The 19,141-nt window shown below is 53.7% G+C and overlaps 1 protein-coding gene across 2 annotated transcripts; it reads left to right on the top strand.

Moving 5' to 3' along the window:
* Positions 1–8,649: 8,649 nt before the first annotated feature.
* LOC122373871 (nuclear pore complex protein Nup93-like) lies at positions 8,650–19,112 on the top strand. 2 transcript variants are annotated; one of them, XM_043352268.1, is made up of 16 exons: positions 8,650–8,890; positions 9,931–10,103; positions 10,376–10,556; positions 10,994–11,122; positions 11,422–11,592; positions 12,726–12,853; positions 13,617–13,841; positions 14,145–14,285; positions 14,548–14,732; positions 15,124–15,315; positions 15,715–15,720; positions 15,880–15,973; positions 16,415–16,529; positions 17,014–17,148; positions 17,940–18,107; positions 18,359–19,112. In XM_043352268.1, the coding sequence occupies exons 2-16, from the start codon at positions 9,934–9,936 to the stop codon at positions 18,554–18,556; spliced, it is 2,238 nt and encodes a 745-aa protein (XP_043208203.1). In that variant the 5' UTR covers positions 8,650–8,890; positions 9,931–9,933; the 3' UTR covers positions 18,557–19,112. The 2 variants fall into 2 exon arrangements, with proteins under 2 accessions (XP_043208203.1, XP_043208202.1); XM_043352267.1 differs by having other exon boundaries at positions 15,715–15,973.
* The last annotated feature ends 29 nt before the right edge of the window (positions 19,113–19,141 follow it).

Raw genomic sequence — 19,141 nt, 5'->3', positions numbered from 1 at the left:
AACTCCAACCAATAGAAATAAGAATAACTTATTTTATTCCAACCAGTGACGTACCCAAGGGGGGGGCCACGGGGGCCAAGGCCCCCCCCCCTGAGCGCCGAAGGCGCTCAGGGGGCCCCTCAGGCCCCAGGATATTTTTTAAACACTGGATAAAACGTCTTTTACTGGGAAGAAAAATTGATATTAAAGTTTCATTTATGTGCCCTGGGTACCCGAGGGGCCCCTGCAGTCATCCAAGGGCCCCCAGTTTCCTGGGCCCCTGGTCGCCTAGGGGGCCTCTGGTAGCCGGGGGCCTGGTCTCATGGGGCCCCTGATAGCCTGTGGCCCCTAGTCGCCTAGGGGGCCCTGGTCGCATGGGGGGGCCTCTGGTCGCATGAGGCCCCTGATCGACTGGGGGCCCCTAGTTACCTAGGGGGCCCTGATAGCCGGGGGCCTGGTCGTATGGGCCCCTAATAGTCTGTGGCCCCTAGTCGCCTAGGGGGCCCTAGTCGCATGGGAGGCCTCTGGTTGCATGATATTGAGGCCCCTGATCGCCTGGGGGTACCTAGTCGCCCAGGGGGCCCCTGGTAGCCGGGGGCCTGGTCGCATGGGCCCCTGGTTGCCTGGGGCCCCCGGTCGCCCCTAGTCGCCTGGGGGACCCTGGTCGCCTTGGGCCCCTGGTAGCCTGGGATCCCCTGGTCGCCTGGGGGCCCCTGATCGCCTGAGGGCCGCTGGTCACCTAGAGGGCCCCTGGTCGCCTGGGGCCCCTAGTAGCCGGGGGCCTGGTCGCATGGGGCCCCCTGATCGCCTGGGGGCCCCTGATCGCTTTGGGGACCTGATCGCATTGGCCCTTGGTCGCCTGGAGTGGCCTGGAGGGCCCTGGTCGCCTGGGGCAGTGGGGCCCCTAGTCATCTGGAGGTTCTGGTCGCCTGGGAACCCCTGGTCGACTGGGGGCCCCTGGTCGTCTGAAAGTACGCTTATCACCTGATTGATCCCAAATCATCTGAGTGGCTACTGGCTACTGGATATAAGAAGTGACTGGAGTAGGCACTCATCTGAAGGAGCCAATATCTTTCACAGTGCCGGAGATATCACAGAAAAACAAAAAGGCTAAACTGAATACCCCCCAACCTTGGCCCCAAAGGTGTCATTGGCTAACACAGGGATGTGGGTCGATTTGCAATTGCATTTCCTCCTAAGTCCTATTCCTCCAATTAACCCGCGCCCGGCTGGGGGTCCTGGATTTCCACGCCCTGCTGGGGGGGGGGGGTGTTTGAACACCCCCCTTGTAACTCGGCTCCTGGGCCACGTAGCGATACGCGGAAGGCGGCGTTCGAAAGAGCGTCAAAAATAATGACGAAATCACTTCGGTCAATTTTTTGGTCAGGTTAAAGGTCAGGTCACCAGAGGTCATTGAAGGCAAAATTTCGCCGATTTCCAGGTCGACTATGTCGAAAATTTCCAAGAAGCCAACGCATAACTCGGGAACCAATAGAGCTACAGCGCCGCGGAAAAGCACATTCGATAGCCCTATTAACGCCCTTTCTGAGTAATTCTCTCAGATTTGACCTAACGTCAACGGTTTTGCCTGCAGGGGGCAAAAACTGCAAAAATAGCCGTATTTTTTCGAAAACAGTTTTTCTGCAATAACTTTTGACCCAAGCCTTGTACGAGCTTACTTTTACCGGCATCGTGTTCCTCTCGTCAAGACGCATTGAATGAACTATAACTTGACCTTGAAAGTTCAACTTGAAAATTTGACCTCAGGTCAAGGTCATGACCTGACCGGAAAGGGTCATGTTGCATATCAGTCGATCCGTATCGTCAAGCTGAACACATCTAAGGCGGTTTCATCGCTCTAGCATGCCTCTATCAAAAGTTATTTGCGAAAAACTGTTAGATACCATTCGTGACCTAAGATGACCTCAGGGCATAAACAAGGGTCACGGACACCATTTTCAAGTTCAGTGTGTCTAAAACACTTGTAATTCGGTGTTTGGGAGTGTTTATAATGTCTTTCATCCAAAAGAGGCGCATTTCAATTTTCTCCCATTGACTTATAATGGGGAGGTCGCAAAATTGACCTGACCTTAGGTCACCGATATCAAAATTCCGAGATATACATTTTATAGATACTGTTACCCTTATCAATCGTTGAAAGTTTCAAAGCGATCGGTCACTCGGTGTAGCTATGACAGACATTGAAACTTTTTATGAGGTGAGGTCACTTCAAGTGACCTGGTGACCTGACCTTGAATGACCTTGGTCTGAAATTTTTAGAAGATGTGTAGAATTGATGTATGATAAGGTGTACCAAAAACGGCGGCGCTCCGCGCCGCCGTTTTTGAGATATTCGCGAAAAACCACAAGGGGGGTGTTCAAACACCCCCCCAGCAGGGCGCGGGTTAATACAGAGTGTCCCAGAATTACCCAAGCATTTATTTTCTGGCTAAAAGTACAATTGCGCTCGTTTCCTAGTGAAACATATAATAACCGCGTTTACGTAGGGCTAGTTGCCAGGTAGTGGAATTCCGATAACGAGACATCTATTCCCCACTATTATATTATATACCTACATATCCGGAATTGGAGGATGTTCAGTAATTGAGGCGCTCGCTCATAAATACCTGAGCATGACCGTATGTACCTACTGTGCACTCAACATAATGGTCTGTTCGTTTATTGCAGAGAGTTGCCTCATTCAATGAACAATAAACTCGAATGTTTGAAATGCTTATCCAGCTATGAGGCAACTCCACTGAAGTTTTGCTATCTGATCGAGCCGACAAGCCTGCAACTACAGCTATGACCACTCCTGCTCAACCTACGCCCTCTGCAATCCAGTTGCAGTGCCCCTGGCCCAACTGTGGGTTCCAGACTCCGGCGCTTGACGGGTCAGTGGGCATTCAGCTGCTGCAGATGCATCAGACAGCGTCGCACCCACCAACCGCTGCTGCCGCCCCTGAGAAGGCCAAGTTACCAACACTGGAGGTCTCGCCAGATGGTGTTGTAACAGACACGGCGCTGGGGGTCTTCAGGCAGCAGCTCACGACCTACAAGCGAAGGGCCGGCATATCTGGCGATGACCCAGACACTGTCTTGCAAGCGCTGCCTTCGCCTGCGTACAGCCTGTTGTACGCCCGATTTGGTGCTGGACTCACATCCTTGAGCGAGCACCAACTCCTGACTCATATCGCAGACCTCATGGTGCGACCTGAGAACCGGCTATCCCACATCCTCAAGCTCCAGCGGATGAAGCAAGATCCCGGTCAGCCCGTGGCGCAATTCGCGGCGAGGCTGCGTGAGGTGGCGCGACAGTGTCACTTGGTCGTACAGTGCCGTTGTGACCAGGCAGTAAGCTTCGAGGAGGAAATGGTGCTATTCCAGTTCTTGTCGGGCCTGTGCGACACCGAGGTGCAATCAGAGTTGCTGACTCAAACTCCGCTTACACTTGCGGCGGCCGAGCAGTATGCAGTGACGAAGGAAACCGCCAAACGGAGCCAGCAAGCTATCCAGAGTGAAGAACTGGGTCGGATTCGCTCCTCGTATCAAAAATTGAAACTTTCTGGACCCCGCACCAACGCACCGCCACAGCCAAGCGGCCAGGCATCCCACACAGTCTGTCGCAACTGTGGGGAGGCTGCCCACGACCACCGTCGCCAGTGTAAGGCAGTCAACCACATCTGCACCTGTGGTCGTCGTGGCCATCTGCCAGCTGTTTGCCGTAGCCAACACCGGCCTCGTCAGCCCGCTCGTAGAGAAACAGCAGATGAGATTGACGCCACTCTCCTAGAGCTGAGCTCCCGGTTTATCCTGGAACCGAGCAGCAGCTCCATCGCCGACGCTGGCCCAGCATCAAACCGTCTGCCGGTGCAGGTCCAAGTCGACGTGGCCAGCCTCCCATGCACCGACCGGGCCCGTGACAGTGTCGCGGTCCCGCCACCAGTTACGTGCGTGGCAGTGGCTGACACGGGTGCCACAGTGACCTGCTGCGGCCCGGATACCCTCAGCGCCCTAGGTGTGCGGCGGTCGTCCTTGCTGCCGTCACGTATCACGCTCTCGACCGCCAACCGGGCCCGACTTACGATCTGGGGAACCCTCCCTGCCACCATCCAAGTGAGTAACGGGGGCCGGTCGGCGTCTACGCTGGAGGCTGTGTATGTGGCGGAGGAACTGACTGGACTGTACCTCTCTGCCCGTGCACTCCAGGCGCTGGGCTCCATTTCCTCCGAGTTCCCCTACCCACCTTCGGGTAAACCAGGAGCTGTCTCCGCGCTCGACACCGAGCCGGCTGCTTCGGCTCCGTCTGCACCTGACCTGGCACCATGCGGATGCCCTCGCCGCGCTCCGACACCCGAGCCGCCACCTCTGCCAGATAACCCCACCGATGCTGACATCCCTGCCCTGAAGCAGCTGCTGCTCGACCATTACGCGTCATCCACGTTTAACACTTGCTGCCACCAGCCCCTCCCCCTCATGCACGGCACACCCCTCGAGTTCGCCGTGAAGCCTGGCGCGACCCCTCACGCCGTGTACACACCAGCTGTCGTTCCCCTACACTGGGAAGACAGGGTGCGTCGGGACCTTGACAGGGACGTCGCCATGGGGGTACTGGAAAAAGTAGACGTCAACGAGCCAGTCACGTGGTGCTCACGAATGGTAGTGACCCGCAAGCACAACGGCGAGCCCCGCCGAACCATCAACTTCCAGGCCCTCAACGAGGCCAGCATCCGTCAGACGCATCCCACAATGCCCCCTTTCCAAAAAGCCATGGCCGTGCCCGCGGATCAGTGGAAAACCACTACAGATGCCTTCAACGGCTACCACTCCGTCGCCATTCGCGAATCGGACCGCCACCTCACGACCTTTCTGACACCATGGGGCAGGTACCGCTACAAAACCGTCCCTCAAGGGTACAAGGTCTCCGGAGATGCCTACACTCACCGATTCGATCGGGTCACACTGAATGTGAAGTCTTGTGACAGGGTCATCGACGACTCCATCCTGTACCAGCCCACGATTCGATGCATGTTCCAACATGCGGCGGAGTATCTGACGCTCTGTGGCCGAAACGGCATCCTCCAGAACCGCGACAAGTTCGTGTTCTGTGAAAAGACCGTGGACTGGGCCGGCTTTCGTCTGGGCCCTGACGGCGTCCGACCGTTGCCGTCCCACACGGAGGCTATTCGGTCGTTTCCGACGCCGACCTCGGTGACCGACCTTCGATCATTCATGGCTCTGGTCAATCAAGTGTCGGCTTTCTATGCCACCCAGCCTAAACTCCTCCCCTTCCGCGCCCTCCTTAAGAAGGACTGTCCTTGGTACTGGGACGAGACTCTGGACCAGCTGTTCCGAAACACCAGGGAGGTCATCGCTCGGGAGGTGGAGAAGGGAATCCAGTCGTTTGACCGCGCCAAGCCCACGTGCATCCTCACGGACTGGTGTAAAACAGGACTCGGGTACGTCCTCCTTCAAAAACACTGTACCTGCACCGAACTCAAGCCGACCTGCTGCCCCGCTGGGTGGCGTGTGTGTGGCGTCGGGTCTCGGTTCACCTCTAGCGCCGAGAGTCGCTATTCCCCAACAGAGGGCGAGGCATTGAGCGTCACCAATGCCCTCGAAAAAACTAAATACTTTACACTCGGCTGTGACCAACTGGTGGTGGGAACCGACCACAAACCTCTCCTGGGTATTTTCGGCGACCGTTCCCTGGACGGCATAGACAATCCTAGGCTGAGACGCCTAAAAGAGAAAAGCTTCGGCTGGTCCTTCTCTCTGGTCCACGTCCCGGGTCGCCTCCATGGAGGCCCCGACGCTCTCTCGAGGTATGGTGTGAGGGAACAGCGCGAGGGGTCCGATGACAGCTTTGTCGAGTCACAGATCGACGAGCTGTTTGTGGTCGATGAGGGCTACTCTTTCCATCACCTATTCTCTCTAATGGCACGCCCGCAGGATCCAGGTGATGAAGACGACTCCGACATTCTGTGCTCGGTGTCGCCAGCACTGCAACCGATCGACTGGCCCACCCTGTCTCGGGCGTCGGAACAAGACCCCATCATCCGCCAGGCAGTTCAAATGGCGAACACGTCATTCCCTGCGTGTCCGGATGGTTTCCCTCATCCACTCCGCGCTCTTTGGCGCATCCGGCACGACCTCAGCACGTCGGGGCCCGTCCTTCTCTTCCACGGCCGACCTGTCATCCCCGAGGCTCTCAGGTCCCGTGTCCTAGACACCCTCCATGCCGCGCACCAGGGAGTGACTGGCATGAGGCTACGCGCGGAACGCTCCGTGTTTTGGCCCCACATGTCCCAGGACATTGAAGCGGTCCGGCAACGCTGCGCGGCTTGCAACAGACATGCGCCATCACAGGCCGACATGCCGCCTATCCCACCAGCCACGCCGGAATATCCATTCCAACACGTGGCTGCCGATTACTTCACGTACATGGGGAACACATACGGGGTCGTTGTTGACCGATTCAGCAATTGGTTTCAGATCTGGCGCGGCATCAGCCTAAAAGACGTCCTCATGGAACTCTGCCGCGGTCTGGGGGTCCCCGAAACACTCACAAGTGATGGTGGGCCTCAGTTCATGGCCCAAGAGGTAAAGGATTTCCTCGTTCAGCACGGGATCCACCACCGCCTCACATCGGTCGCTTTTCCTCACGCGAACTGCCGTGCTGAGGTCGCTGTGAAAACGGCCAAACGCCTCATACGGGACAACGTCACTGCTGATGGGTCCCTCGACTCTGTGAAACTCACTCGCGCACTCTTGCAGCACCGCAACACCCCTGACAGAGACACCGGCTTGTCCCCAGCTGAGCTAGTCCTCGGGAGACAGTTGCGGGACTTCCTCCCAGGGCTACCGCTGCAGCCCCCCCTACGTAACCACAAGGATCTCAGCCAGACGTGGCAAGATGTCGCATGCTGGAGGGAGAAAGCACTAGCCAAGCGCACCTCTCGTGACCATGAGCGTCTGCAAGCACACACTAAGGACCTGCCTCCACTAAAAGCTGGCCAGCATGTGCTGGTTCAAAATCAGTCGGGCAACCACCCTCGAAACTGGGACCGCCGTGGAGTGGTGGTGGCCGCATTGCCGTTTCGGCAATACCAGATCATGCTCGACGGATCACGACGGATGACCCTACGCAATCGGAAGTTCTTGCGCTCGTTTGTACCCCTCGCGCACACGACACCTACTGTCCCTCTTCCCGCGCCCAGGCCCCACCCCGCCGATCACGGTCTGCACCACCCACAGCTGCGACCTGGCACTGCTCAGTCTTCGCTGACTGGCACACCACCGTCCCAGACCGACGGGGCTGAGTCACTTCCGCCCCCCGCGCAGGGCCCCAGTCCAGAGCCAGATCCTGCAAACGCCGCCTCATCGCCCTCGGCGACCCCTCCAGCTGTGGCCCTTGAATCAGGGACGCACTCCCCTGACCGACAGCCTACTGCTATACCGGTGTGTCTCCCGAATCACTGTCACCCGTGCTCGCGTTCCCTAACCACCCCTCGCTCAGACCGGGAGCTGCCACCGTCCTCTCGGGGTCGCCGACGGTTCGCACGTGATGTTCTCGATCTGTAGTATCTCTGCGCCACCTATGTGCTGCTTACCGACTACTAGCGCCCAGTGATGCACAACATGTACCCGACAAGCGCCCGGTGTGCGCACTCGTGTGTTCGTCGTCACTGCATGTGTTTTACGAGTCATGTGCGCACTCGTGTGTTCGTCGTAACTGCGTGTGCTTTACGAGTCATCCAGTGTTTCTTTCACATGCGTTCCAGACCTTCCTGTAATGCGGATTATGCCATGTCTCTTTTGACCATCATGTTGCTTACTGGGGAAGTTACCACGTTCATTTTCATTTTTAGCTTCCGCAACAAGATCTCGTGCCTGCGTTTCGCATCCACTCGTTTCCGTGGGGGCATACCTGAGCATGACCGTATGTACCTACTGTGCACTCAACATAATGGTCTGTTCGTTTATTGCAGAGAGTTGCCTCATTCAATGAACAATAAACTCGAATGTTTGAAATGCTTATCCAGCTAATAAAATGCCGTGCGTTTCATGCACACTCCTCAAGCAAAAATATTTCTACTTTCCAATTTTCCACATTTTCTCAAGGCTTAGACCGTTACAGAGACCATTTTAATTGACTTTGATGAAGTTGAACGCGAGAAATCACAACCAAATGCTACATTAGGTTGTAAAGAACTGAATTGCGTTTTCCCACACACGTGGCGTTTTCTCACCTACATCTGCAGGAGAGACCGGACCCACTATGCCCCCCCCCCCCCCACCATCGAAAGGTTCTTCATGACTCCCGGGGGCCCCCGGGGAACCTGGGGGGCCCTATACACTATGGGGGGCCCCTTCGAAAGCAGGTGGCCCCCTCCTGGGCGAAATCCTGGGTACGTGCCTGATTCCAACCATTTCTTCCAATTTCACAAGATAAAAACTCACTTTTACACACATCATTCAAAATAAAGCATACTAACACGCCGCTTTTGACAATTGCGGCGTCGAGTGGCGCGCTGCTAGCGCTCTTTTTCGATCGCACAGACCCTGCACGCGCGCGAGCACACTACGTCACGTCCGGGGGGCACAGGTATATGAAAAATCGCAGTGACGTAACACTTTCCTCGCTTCTCATTGGTCAATAGCCCGTTGCCGGGGTAACGTGCACGTATGTGAGCGCGGGCAAGAGTACTAGCCGGCCGCCGATCAGGGCCCTTGCTATTTTGCTGCAGGCGCGCGCGTGTTTGCCGCGTGAGGTTGGCGAGGAACTGTTGGTTGTCCTTATCGTTTGTTGAATTAAAATATTTTTTCAAGGATAGTGACCAAAAATCATCAGAAAAACAATCGGTTTAAGTGGCTGATTTATTTTGCATATTACTGTCGCGACTCAAAGGTGAGTTTGAAAGCAAAATGAGACTGAAATGATGGCAGATGTGGCTTAAATTGAAATTGCTATTTATTTCATTAAATATTGTTCCATTGAGTGAAATTATCCTGATACAAATTCAGTCGAAATATCTGAAAAGATTGGTGACATGTGAAGCTAGGGCTATCAACACAATAAAAGCATGCCAATTGCCACTTCCTTCCGCTGCTAATCTCATATCTTGATCTACCCGCCACCTTCCCCGAGTCCCCGACTAGCTAGGTGTCTTACTACAAAGTCACAGGTTTTCTGGGCTATCAGTAAGTAAAGATTCAAAGTCAAGTGCTTCCATAAATAGATCAAATTGTCATCAATAGCTGTAGATACCCATTAGATTAAAGGAAATAGTTCACTTTCACGAAATTATTTTTTTGCAATGGATTTGTGATTTTTTATGTTCAAAATGATCAGCAAAGAAAATAAAACCTTTTTACAACAAAAGATTATTTTCTATATTTTTGATATAGGAAGAACTTTTCAGTTTCTGTAAGGCACACGCGATCCAGTATGAAAAGAGCATGGGTCCCGAAAATTCTTAAACTAGAGAAATTATCGCTGCCACCGGCATTTGGGCGATCTGCTCGTGCTTTTGTTACTGGAGCGCCTCACTGGAGCGAATTTCTCTAGAGTTCTCGTAGATAATTTCTCTAGTTTCTGAAGAATTTTCGGGACCCATGCTCGTTTCATACTGGATGCGAATATATGCAAGGCACAGATCCTCAACGCAAGACACATTTTTCGGGACGAGAAATAGAATATCTTTGCCTAGGGTGATCGTTGGGCTGTAAAAGCTCCTGATTTATGCTCGTCTCAACCCAAGCTACGGAACTGCTATTCCAGTTCAAAACCCATGTTAAAATGTGAACTATTTCCTTTAAATGTTTGAAGTTTGAACTTCGATCAGGGCTGTAATCAGTAATGCCTAATAGGAAATGAGCAATCTGAGTCTCAAACATACACTGATGAACCTCTTGATTACTCTAGCTGAATTCTTACACTGTCTACAGACAATGTCTGAGGGCGGCTTCTCGGAGCTGGTCCAGCAGGCCAGTCGGCTCACCACCGACATGGACACCGCTGCGCCGCTGCCGCGAGTCCAGCGCAACCTCAAGCAGCTGCTGCAGGCTGGAGAGCAGCTGTGGGCGCGCACTGCGCAGACTGGAGCGCAGGATGTCAAGGCGTGAGTGGTGTGGGACGACTGTACTGGCATGGTGCAGCGTGAGTGGTATGGGACGACTGTACTGACACGGTGCTGTACAGGACCTCTGACCTTTTCTTTCCTGCATTATATTTCAATTTGACTTTGTAAGCTTTCCTTCTGGCTTTGTCGGTTCTGGTCATTTCTATTTCTCGTTATTGACACATTTAGTGACAGATGTTGAGCATCCATGACAAGTTAGGTGCTTGATCAAAGGTAAATTTATCAAACCAAATCTCTGTCACCGTCACCAGGTCGATCCTACTGGGCTCCAAGGGTGTCGACCTGCCAGCCCTCTCCATGCGTCTGGATGCCCTGGACGCTTCCAGAACCTTCCAGCCACTGGAGCCTGTCCAGGACACGGACATCGCTGGATTTCTGCGCAACGAGCGAGAGAACGCAGTGCTGACCGTCATTGAACAGTCCCGGAAAGAGGTGCGGAGTGGCGGCGGAGAGAGGGCGTGGGCAGTGGTGGAAGAGTAGTGGAAACGGGATGAGAAGTTGAAAACGGCTGATGTAGGGGACTTCAGAGAGTGTTAAAATTCAATCGTTCCCATTCAATCGGTCGTGTCGGAATTTTGGGCACGGAGGTAAATCAGCTGTTAGACGAGATCGGAAAATGTCAAATGCGAATCGGCGTACAAACGTCGGAAGTTATTTTGTCATGGCGGATATAGTGAAAGATCGTGGGTATAATCGGATAAACGAATCTCGACTACAAAATATAGTACAAAATTTTGAAGACAAAGAACGATTGGAAATTTTAGGTACCTATCTATGGAAATAACGATGGTTGTAGGAATGTGTGCTGTTCTTTTGAATCTTGTCTTTGATCTCTGAAGCATCTATTTACGATTTTCATCCCGCGGCAGACATTCGAAGCGGTGGACCGGGCGCACTACGAGGCGTTCAGCTCGTGCTGGGAGCTGGCCAAACACCGTCTGCTGAGCACGCTGGCGCCCTCCGGGCACGACCTGCTCGACGTGACTCTACAGCCCGAGGTGAGGGACTGATGGCATCATATATCCTTGGGTAGGAGACTGATGTTTTACGTGGTCATCACATCATATAACTTTCGTGAGCCGACGAGCGATGACTGCATTGTACCATTAGCTTAGATGCATGCTACAATTAAATTGAACTTAACTCAAGCCTCTTGTTGTAAATGTGAACAGCCGAAACTGATGCTTCTAAAAAATATGAGTGATGGCTCCCCAGTGTTACTCACCCAAGACGAATGAGTACCTTTCATTAAAGTGAATTTTCAGCTTTAATTTGACCCTCACCCCCTCTCCCCCAGCTGTCAGTGAGCTCGAGCTCTGGCGCGGCCGGCGTGCGTAGCACCCTGACCGCCCAGGAGAAGGCCTACGTGGACACGATTGCCAAGTACATCGAGCAGCTGAGCTCGGACGGGCCGCGGCCAGACCTGGTCACCACCTGCCGAGAGCTGATGGCCAAACTCGGAGACGATGTGAGTGGCGGGGCACGGCATGCGAGATATTTTTGTTACGCTGCCAGAGCTGGCAACTTGTATTAAATGGGTGATAGAACTATCACCCATTTAATACAAGTTGCCAGCTCTGGCAAACTTTTTTTTTGGAAAACTTTTTCCAACTATCACCCATTCCAACTATCTATCACAATTCCAACTATCACCCATTATAGTTCTTCTGAATGCTTGAGACGAGGTGTTAGTATCACTGATGTTAGTTGTCGGACTTTCGTCCCCGTCTTGAGTTGAGATGTTAGTTTCACAACGTTTCGGCCAGTTACTTCTCCGGCCGTCGTCAGGTGTTCTTTGGCCCTTAGAAGGACCTGGATGTTGGTGGCGTTGCGCCGTACGCGTCATACCGTTCGAAAGCTCCTGTAGTCAGCGGGAATCGAACTCGGGTTTCCCCGGTGATAGTCCACGGTTCTAACCACTCCACTATCGAGGCAGACTGTCTCGATAGTGGAGTGGTTAGAACCGTGGACTATCACCGGGGAAACCCGAGTTCGATTCCCGCTGACTACAGGAGCTTTCGAACGGTATGACGCGTACGGCGCAACGCCACCAACATCCAGGTCCTTCTAAGGGCCAAAGAACACCTGACGACGGCCGGAGAAGTAACTGGCCGAAACGTTGTGAAACTAACATCTCAACTCAAGACGGGGACGAAAGTCCGACAACTAACATCAGTGATATCACCCATTATCTGTCAACTTTGACAGATAATGGGTGATAGTTGGAATTGTTTTTAATAGGAAATATTTTCGCATATGACCATGTCCTTGCCATTTTTCTTTTAATGTAAATACAATTTGCCTATTTTTTTGTGAGATGTTTTGTTCCACTCATTTATTAGTTATCCCTCAGTACTACCAAAAAAGCCAAGATAATGTACTTAGATTCAAACCTTTTAGGTGTCAACGATGCACCGGCTCATTCTGTCAGTCCTGCATACGTCTTTGATTTCAGCAACGTCCATAATATGTATCAAAGTGTAATGTTATATGCAAAAGTAATATTTCATCTTTTCACCCGCCAGGTGGCCATGGAGCTGTGGGACACGGTGTTACCTCTGTCTGTTTCCACCTCTGTGTGTTTCCCTGTCGGCCCACCAGGTGGCCGTGGAGCTGTGGGACACGGTGCGCTGCGTCACCCAGGTGGGTGTCCGATCGGAGGTGGGGCGCTTCTCCAACTCGGTGCAGGCCGCCATGATACGACAGGCCAAACGCTTCCTCGAGACCAGGTGAGCGGCCAATAAATTTACCGTGGGCTAGCCAACGCCCATGAAATTCATGTGTTTGTTAAGTATACAGTTTAGTCAATAATGGTGCCAAATTTGTGTCACTTGAAATGGAACATGGGCGTTTCGAAGAAAGTCGTCGCGTCTTTTCGCACTTTTTCAAATAAGTTTTTCTTGAATTCTGCTGATTTGTCCCCTATGGGTTTTTACCACACCGTGTCTCTTTTATGACGTTATCTTTTAACCCATAGTCACGTGACCTTTGCCCCCCTCCCCCCTCCCTCAGTTATGTGTCGCGCCTGCAGCGTCTCGTGTACAGCCACCTGTCTGTCGCTAATCACGTGGCCTCTGCTCCCCTCCTACAGTTACGTGTCGCGCCTGCAGCGTCTCGTGTACAGCCACCTGTCTGTCGCTAATCACGTGGCCTTTGCTCCCCCTACAGTTACGTGTCGCGCCTGCAGCGTCTCGTGTACAGCCACCTCTCTGTCGCTAATCACGTGACCTTTGCTCTCCCTTGCAGTTACGTGTCGCGGCTGCAGCGTTTCGTCTGCAGCCACCTCTCTGTCGCTAATCTCTGTCGCTAATCACGTGACCTTTGCCCCCCCCCCTACAGTTACGTGTCGCGGCTGCAGCGTCTCGTGTACAGCCACCTGTCTGTCGCTAATCAGGTGACCTTTGCTCCCCCTACAGTTACGTGTCGCGCCTGCAGCGTCTCGTGTACAGCCACCTGTCTGTCGCTAATCACGTGGCCTTTTCTCCCCCACAGTTACGTGTCGCGGCTGCAGCGTCTCGTGTACAGCCACCTGTCGATGGCCGGTCTGGGCGGCGAGCCGGGCACTCTCCAACTGGTCCAGTCGTACCTGGCCGTCCGGCCGCCCACCGCGGCGCCCGACGACCCGCTGCTGCAGGGTCTGCCCGCCTGGGCGGTCATCTACCACTGTCTGCGCTGTGGCGACCCGGCGGCCGCCAGACAGGCCGCGCAGAGGGCCGGGTAAGACTGGGAGCGAGGGAAGGAGTTTGGAAATCTTTGGGGTTATTTGGTTCCAATTTTACGTAATGTTTAGTTCGTCTCTTGGGAGTAATTTGCAAAGTGTTTATATGAAGTTAAGGTTTTCTTACGTACGGCCGGACAAAAATTGCAGTATCAGAGCCATCTATATCGGTAATGATAGCCCTGGATGCCCCCTCGCTTTAATAGATAATGGGAGCCGGTGCCTATGTTTCACCTTGCATGGGCTTATATAACTACAACCACTGATGGCGTTGACACTATCTTGTACGGCTTCATTCACAGGCCGCCTCTGTCGGACATCGCGCGCGTTCTGGCCCGCGTGGAGGCCAGTCAGGATGGCCGGCTGCCGCCCGAGTGTCTGTCCGAGCTGCGGCAGCTGCAGTACAGCTGTCGGGCCAGCGGTACCGGGGACCACTACACCAGGTGAGGGGGGATGAGGGTGGGGTAGAAATGGGGTGGTTGGATGACATGTGAGAGATTACGTTAGGGATGGAATTGGAGGGAAATGGAAAAGGACGGGGATGGAGACAGGACGGTTGATAGGATGGATCGGGGATAATGGAACGGATGGAACGGATTCCAGTATAATGGAACGGAGCGAAATGGAGCGGAAGTGGTCAGTTTTATCACCCTTTGGGACTTGGTTGTTGACTCCTGAACCCTGCTGACACCCCCGTCCCCCCAGAGCGGTGTGCTGGGCGCTGGGCGCGCCGGACCTCACCGAGGACACGGTGGAGCGGTCCGCTGACCAGACCGCCTCCACTGACGACTTCCTCTGGATGAAACTGAGCGGCCTGAGCGCGCTGCCCGCCGGCGACGAGCAGCGCGCGGCCCTCTCCCGGCTGCAGACCACACTGGTCGACAAGTACGGTACGTGGAGAGAACGGGTCGGTAAACTTGGTCAAAAGTACGGGTAAAAGTGTGAAACGACTGCTCAGATTTCACGCATGCGGTACCGGGTGAAACAACTTTGTTTACAGTAAAAGTGCGATGCTTGTGACCAACGGGTACCCAGTGGAATATGAAGAAGTAAAATATTTCTTTGAAGCATGGCAAATCTTGGTAATCGTGTAGATTGGAAAACTAAATACCCATCGGTACATGGAAATGACACACAACGTAAACAAATGGTCCACTTGAAGCAGACATATGCAATGCAGTAAGAACCGACTGTTGTCTGTCCAACGGTAACAAAACACGGTGCCCGGAAAGTAGAGGAGCATTATTTTCTAACATTTCTCGTCTCCCTCTCCCTCGGCAGGCGAGTCTCATTTTGACGCGTACAACCAGCCGGCGCTGTACTTCCGCGTGCTGCTGCTCACCGGTCAGCTGGAGGCAGCCGTGGAGTTTTTGGCGCGCGTGGAGCGGCTGCGCGCGCACGCTGTCCATATCGCGCTGGCACTGCACGAGCTCAGTCTGCTGCTGCTGGCCCGGTCACCGCAGGCGCCGCTACGTGAGTGGAGGGGGAGGGAGCGGTGGAGTGCAGTGGGGGAATGAGTCATGTGGAACGTAGGGATGTGTAACGGATTTATTGTGGAAGTGGGCCTGAATTAGTGTCTGTGACTGGCCTCTTGTCAGTGTTGTGGTTTTATTAAAGAATTGAGTGCGAGGGTTTGCAAAAAAAGGGGAGAGCTGCGTCATGTAAAATATATAATGCGATTGGCATCCAACTGCAAAAAAAAGTTATTTATCCCGCCGAGACGACGTTAGTCACAATTTTCTTCGGCACTAATTACACACCGGCATCAGCCAACCCCTGAACAATTCCCCTGGTTTCAATGTTATTCAAACTGTTCAAGCTTCTACCCCGTCAAACACCTGCTAACCCTTCCCGCCCTCCCTCTCACGGCAGTATCGTCCGACTCTGACGGCGGCGGCCGCCGTCTGAACCTGGCCCGACTGGTGCTGCTCTACACGCGCCGGTTCGAGGGCCCCGAGCCCGAGTCGGCGCTGCACTACCTGTTCCTGCTGCGCCGCCTGCCGCCCACCGAGGGCGGCGAGGACCTGTTCGCGGCGGCCGCCGCCGAGCTGGCACTCCAGTCGGGCAGCTACGAGAGGCTGCTGGGAAGGATGGCGGCCGACGGACGCAGGCAGCCCGGAGCCCTCGATAGGTGAGACACGGGGATCACCTGGTAGGGATCTTACTGGATAGGTGATCATTTGATAGATAAGTGGCGGATGCACGGATAGGTGGGTGAGAGAGAAGTGTCACTGAATTTGGGTGAGATAGTGGAAAGGTGGGAGGCTTGTCTTTCTACAGCAAAGTTACACGTCCTGTCCCGTCACCTGTCCCTCATAATCACCGCTGGGTTGGTGAGAGCTCAGAGAAGCCTCACTCGATAGGGTGATACGAGTGCCATGACCGTTCTCGATAATTTTTAGGCGTCATGTATCTGTGAAAATAGCGCGTGATGGGCGTCCTGGCTCTATGACCAGAAAGGGGGAGAGAGAATGTCCAGTTACTGACCTCTAGCTGCATTACCACACCTCTTCACCTACCCCAGTCCTGACACCTGCTCACCCTGACCTGACCTCTTTCTATCCCGCTCCAGGTACGACAACTTTGACGCGCGTCCCGTCATCGAGCGGGTGGCTGAGGAGTGTGAGAGCCGCGGACAGCTCGAAGACGCCGTACAGCTGTACGACCTCGCCGACAAACACGATAAGGTACGAGTACGACTAACAACACTAATTCAAGTATGGGGTACGACACTAGGTCGAGTACGATGCTCGGTGTGCAGAGTATTCGACGTACGACGCGCAACACTAATTAAAGTATGGGGTACGACACTGGGTCGAGTACGATGCTCGGTGTGCAGAGTATTCGACCGTACGACGCTGGGGGGCCAACTTTTATTTATAACTTTTTTAAGTTTATTATGTATTTGTTTCAATGGCCTTGACTTGATACGCCGTGTATGAGATGTGCTAGTGGTAGTCAGGTCAAGGAACGATGCTTGGTCCCACACGAATTATATGTCCAGAGTGGTTAAAGGAATTGTACCTTGTTGGATGCGAGTTTGCCTTCGTCCAGGTCAATACGCCGGTACGAGAGTGGTCGCTGGGTCCCAGAGGCTGTTCCCCAGTGTCATCATTAGTACCGTGTCAGCTAGTTATTCTGACACCGCCTGTGTCACTTTCCCCGTGTCAGGTTCTGGAGCTGCTGAACCGCCTGCTCAGTCAGCTGGTCTCCAGTACCGACACGGCCCGCCGGGAGCGGCTTCAGGGCACCGCCATCGGCATCGCCCGGCGCTTCAAGGAGCACGGACACAGGGGATCCGCTGAGGTAAGATGGGGAGGGGACGGAGGTGCGCCCGGCGGAGAGGGAAGGGAAGTGGTTCCGCCGGGTTGAGATCAAGGGAGTCGGGGGTGAGATAGGTGACACTTAGGGCACAGGCGGAGGCGGCTGATGTTGATAATGTGAGTTGAAATATAACTAAACGAGGCATATGTAATTGACGTATCGGGTTGGACAGTGGCTTTGAGCGAATCCGAATGGAACTTGTGTCTGGTAGGGTGTTAATTTAGTATGAATTCGATGCCAGTGGGATGCAAAGATTGCTGAGGGGTGAATAGCTGAGCACTATTCCTGTTTTTTTTTTTTTTAATAAATTTAGCCCGAACCTTTTGATAGGAGTAGGATAGGAAGGGTTCACAAGGACAGAGCCATCGCTAAGCGAAGCTTGTTGCGGTGACCCTGCCCTCTTCCCTCCGATTGCGCAATTCCAGATCTATGGCAGTATTTAGAGTCCAAAGTTTAACGTGCGTACATAGCCGCGCACGGCCGGTCCCCTCACTGACTTCGCCTGGCTACGGCCTGCCACCAACCGTAACCATACCTGTCAGGAGGCCCATTAATGTCAAGCGCCCGTCGCGCTTCGAACCCGGACTGTTATAACCGGGAACGCGTGCTCTCATAACGCGGAGTCCAACGCTCTACCAACTGAGCTACGGGACCGGCAAACAAGAGTTAATTCTCTTCGCTTCCACTACCCTCTGACTTATAAGGTGACTGATACCCTTCCCGCTCTGACTCTATGACTATGACTGTGTGACTTTCCCTTTCTCCCCTCACAGTCTGCCGGCACTCTGTATCTGCTGCTGGACCTGATGTCGTTCTTTGACCTGTACCGTCTGCGGCGAATTGACGAGGCACTGGAGGTGCTCCGTCGACTGCGGCTCGTGCCGCTGCAGCAGAACGAGCTGGAAATGAGGCTGGCAGAGTTCGGGAGGCTGCAGGAGGAGGTGAGAGCGGGAGGGAAAGAGATAGAGGGAGAGATAGAGGAGGCAGAAAGGGGAAATGATTTATAAGGATGGCCTTGAGTTCTTGTATAGCGGTATCATAAGTTCGTAACAATCGAAACCGGGTAAGTTATTGCTGCCACTGCCGAAAAACAAAATCTCACAGCCATTGTCTCATAGTTTTCCCGTACTACACCATCCACTGTATTCTTTACCTCACGTTCACCATCTTTAACCCTCCCGCTCCCCCTCAGGTGCGTCGCTGTATGCCCGACGTCCTCCTAGCAGCCATGACTCTGCTCCACTCTGCCCAGCGCGGCGAGGCCGGTATCGCTCCGACCGAACTCCGCCAGACTGCCAGACTTCTCATCACGTTCGCCGGCAGTCTGCCGTATAGACTGCCAGGCGATACACACGCCAGACTGGTGCAGATGGAGGTGCTGATGAACTGAGGATGAACTGCCGGGGAAGGGAGGGAGAGGACAAGGGGTGAAAGGAACGAAGAGATGAGAGAGATGGACGGATGATATGATGAAAGGAGAGGGATGGAATGAGGGTGGAGAGGGAACACAGCTTTTTGTTGACGACTGTGTGGATAGGTGGCGGTGGCAGCGACTGTTTCTCGGCACCCAAACGAGTAAACGACCAGTGACCACTAAAGAGCAAGGATAATGGAGAGCACGACTTGTTCGAGGAGCGTAAAGAAACCGGCCACCGGAGGGGAGGGCAGGGGGAAGATTGGGTGTGGTTGGAACGTGATGTCAATTACGTGTGAGACTGCGAGTGTGAAAGAATGGAAGAGAGCGTGCACTTGTTGTCCGGCCATTCTGGCGATCGGCGTGTATGGTGGCGTCTAATGCGTGTTTGTTCGATGGATGACGTATTTTTGGCCCACTTCATGTTTGTAACGACGTGAGATGAGGACATGCCATGCCATCTCTGTACATTTCTTGCGCCAGGTCATGAATGTGGTTGTGTCGGGAAGAAAATAAATTTTCGATGAAACCATTTCGTGCTGTGTGAATACTAAGATTACT

Source organism: Amphibalanus amphitrite, unplaced genomic scaffold, assembly GCF_019059575.1.
Source record: "Amphibalanus amphitrite isolate SeventyFive unplaced genomic scaffold, NRLGWU_Aamphi_draft 001565F_arrow, whole genome shotgun sequence".
Classification (NCBI taxonomy): Eukaryota; Metazoa; Arthropoda; class Thecostraca; order Balanomorpha; family Balanidae; genus Amphibalanus; species Amphibalanus amphitrite.
The sequence above is the reverse complement of the archived record's forward strand: the minus strand, read 5'-3'. Positions and strand labels throughout refer to the sequence as shown.

Excerpts from the sequence above, each read along its gene's own strand:
- LOC122373871 (XM_043352267.1), top strand. The coding sequence starts at position 9,934 with ATGTCTGAGGGCGGCTTCTCGGAGCTGGTCCAGCAGGCCAGTCGGCTC. Across the intron at positions 10,104-10,375 it reads GGAGCGCAGGATGTCAAGGC|GTCGATCCTACTGGGCTCCA; the intron begins GTGAGTGGTGTG and ends CACCGTCACCAG. Across the intron at positions 14,733-15,123 it reads CACACTGGTCGACAAGTACG|GCGAGTCTCATTTTGACGCG; the intron begins GTACGTGGAGAG and ends CTCCCTCGGCAG.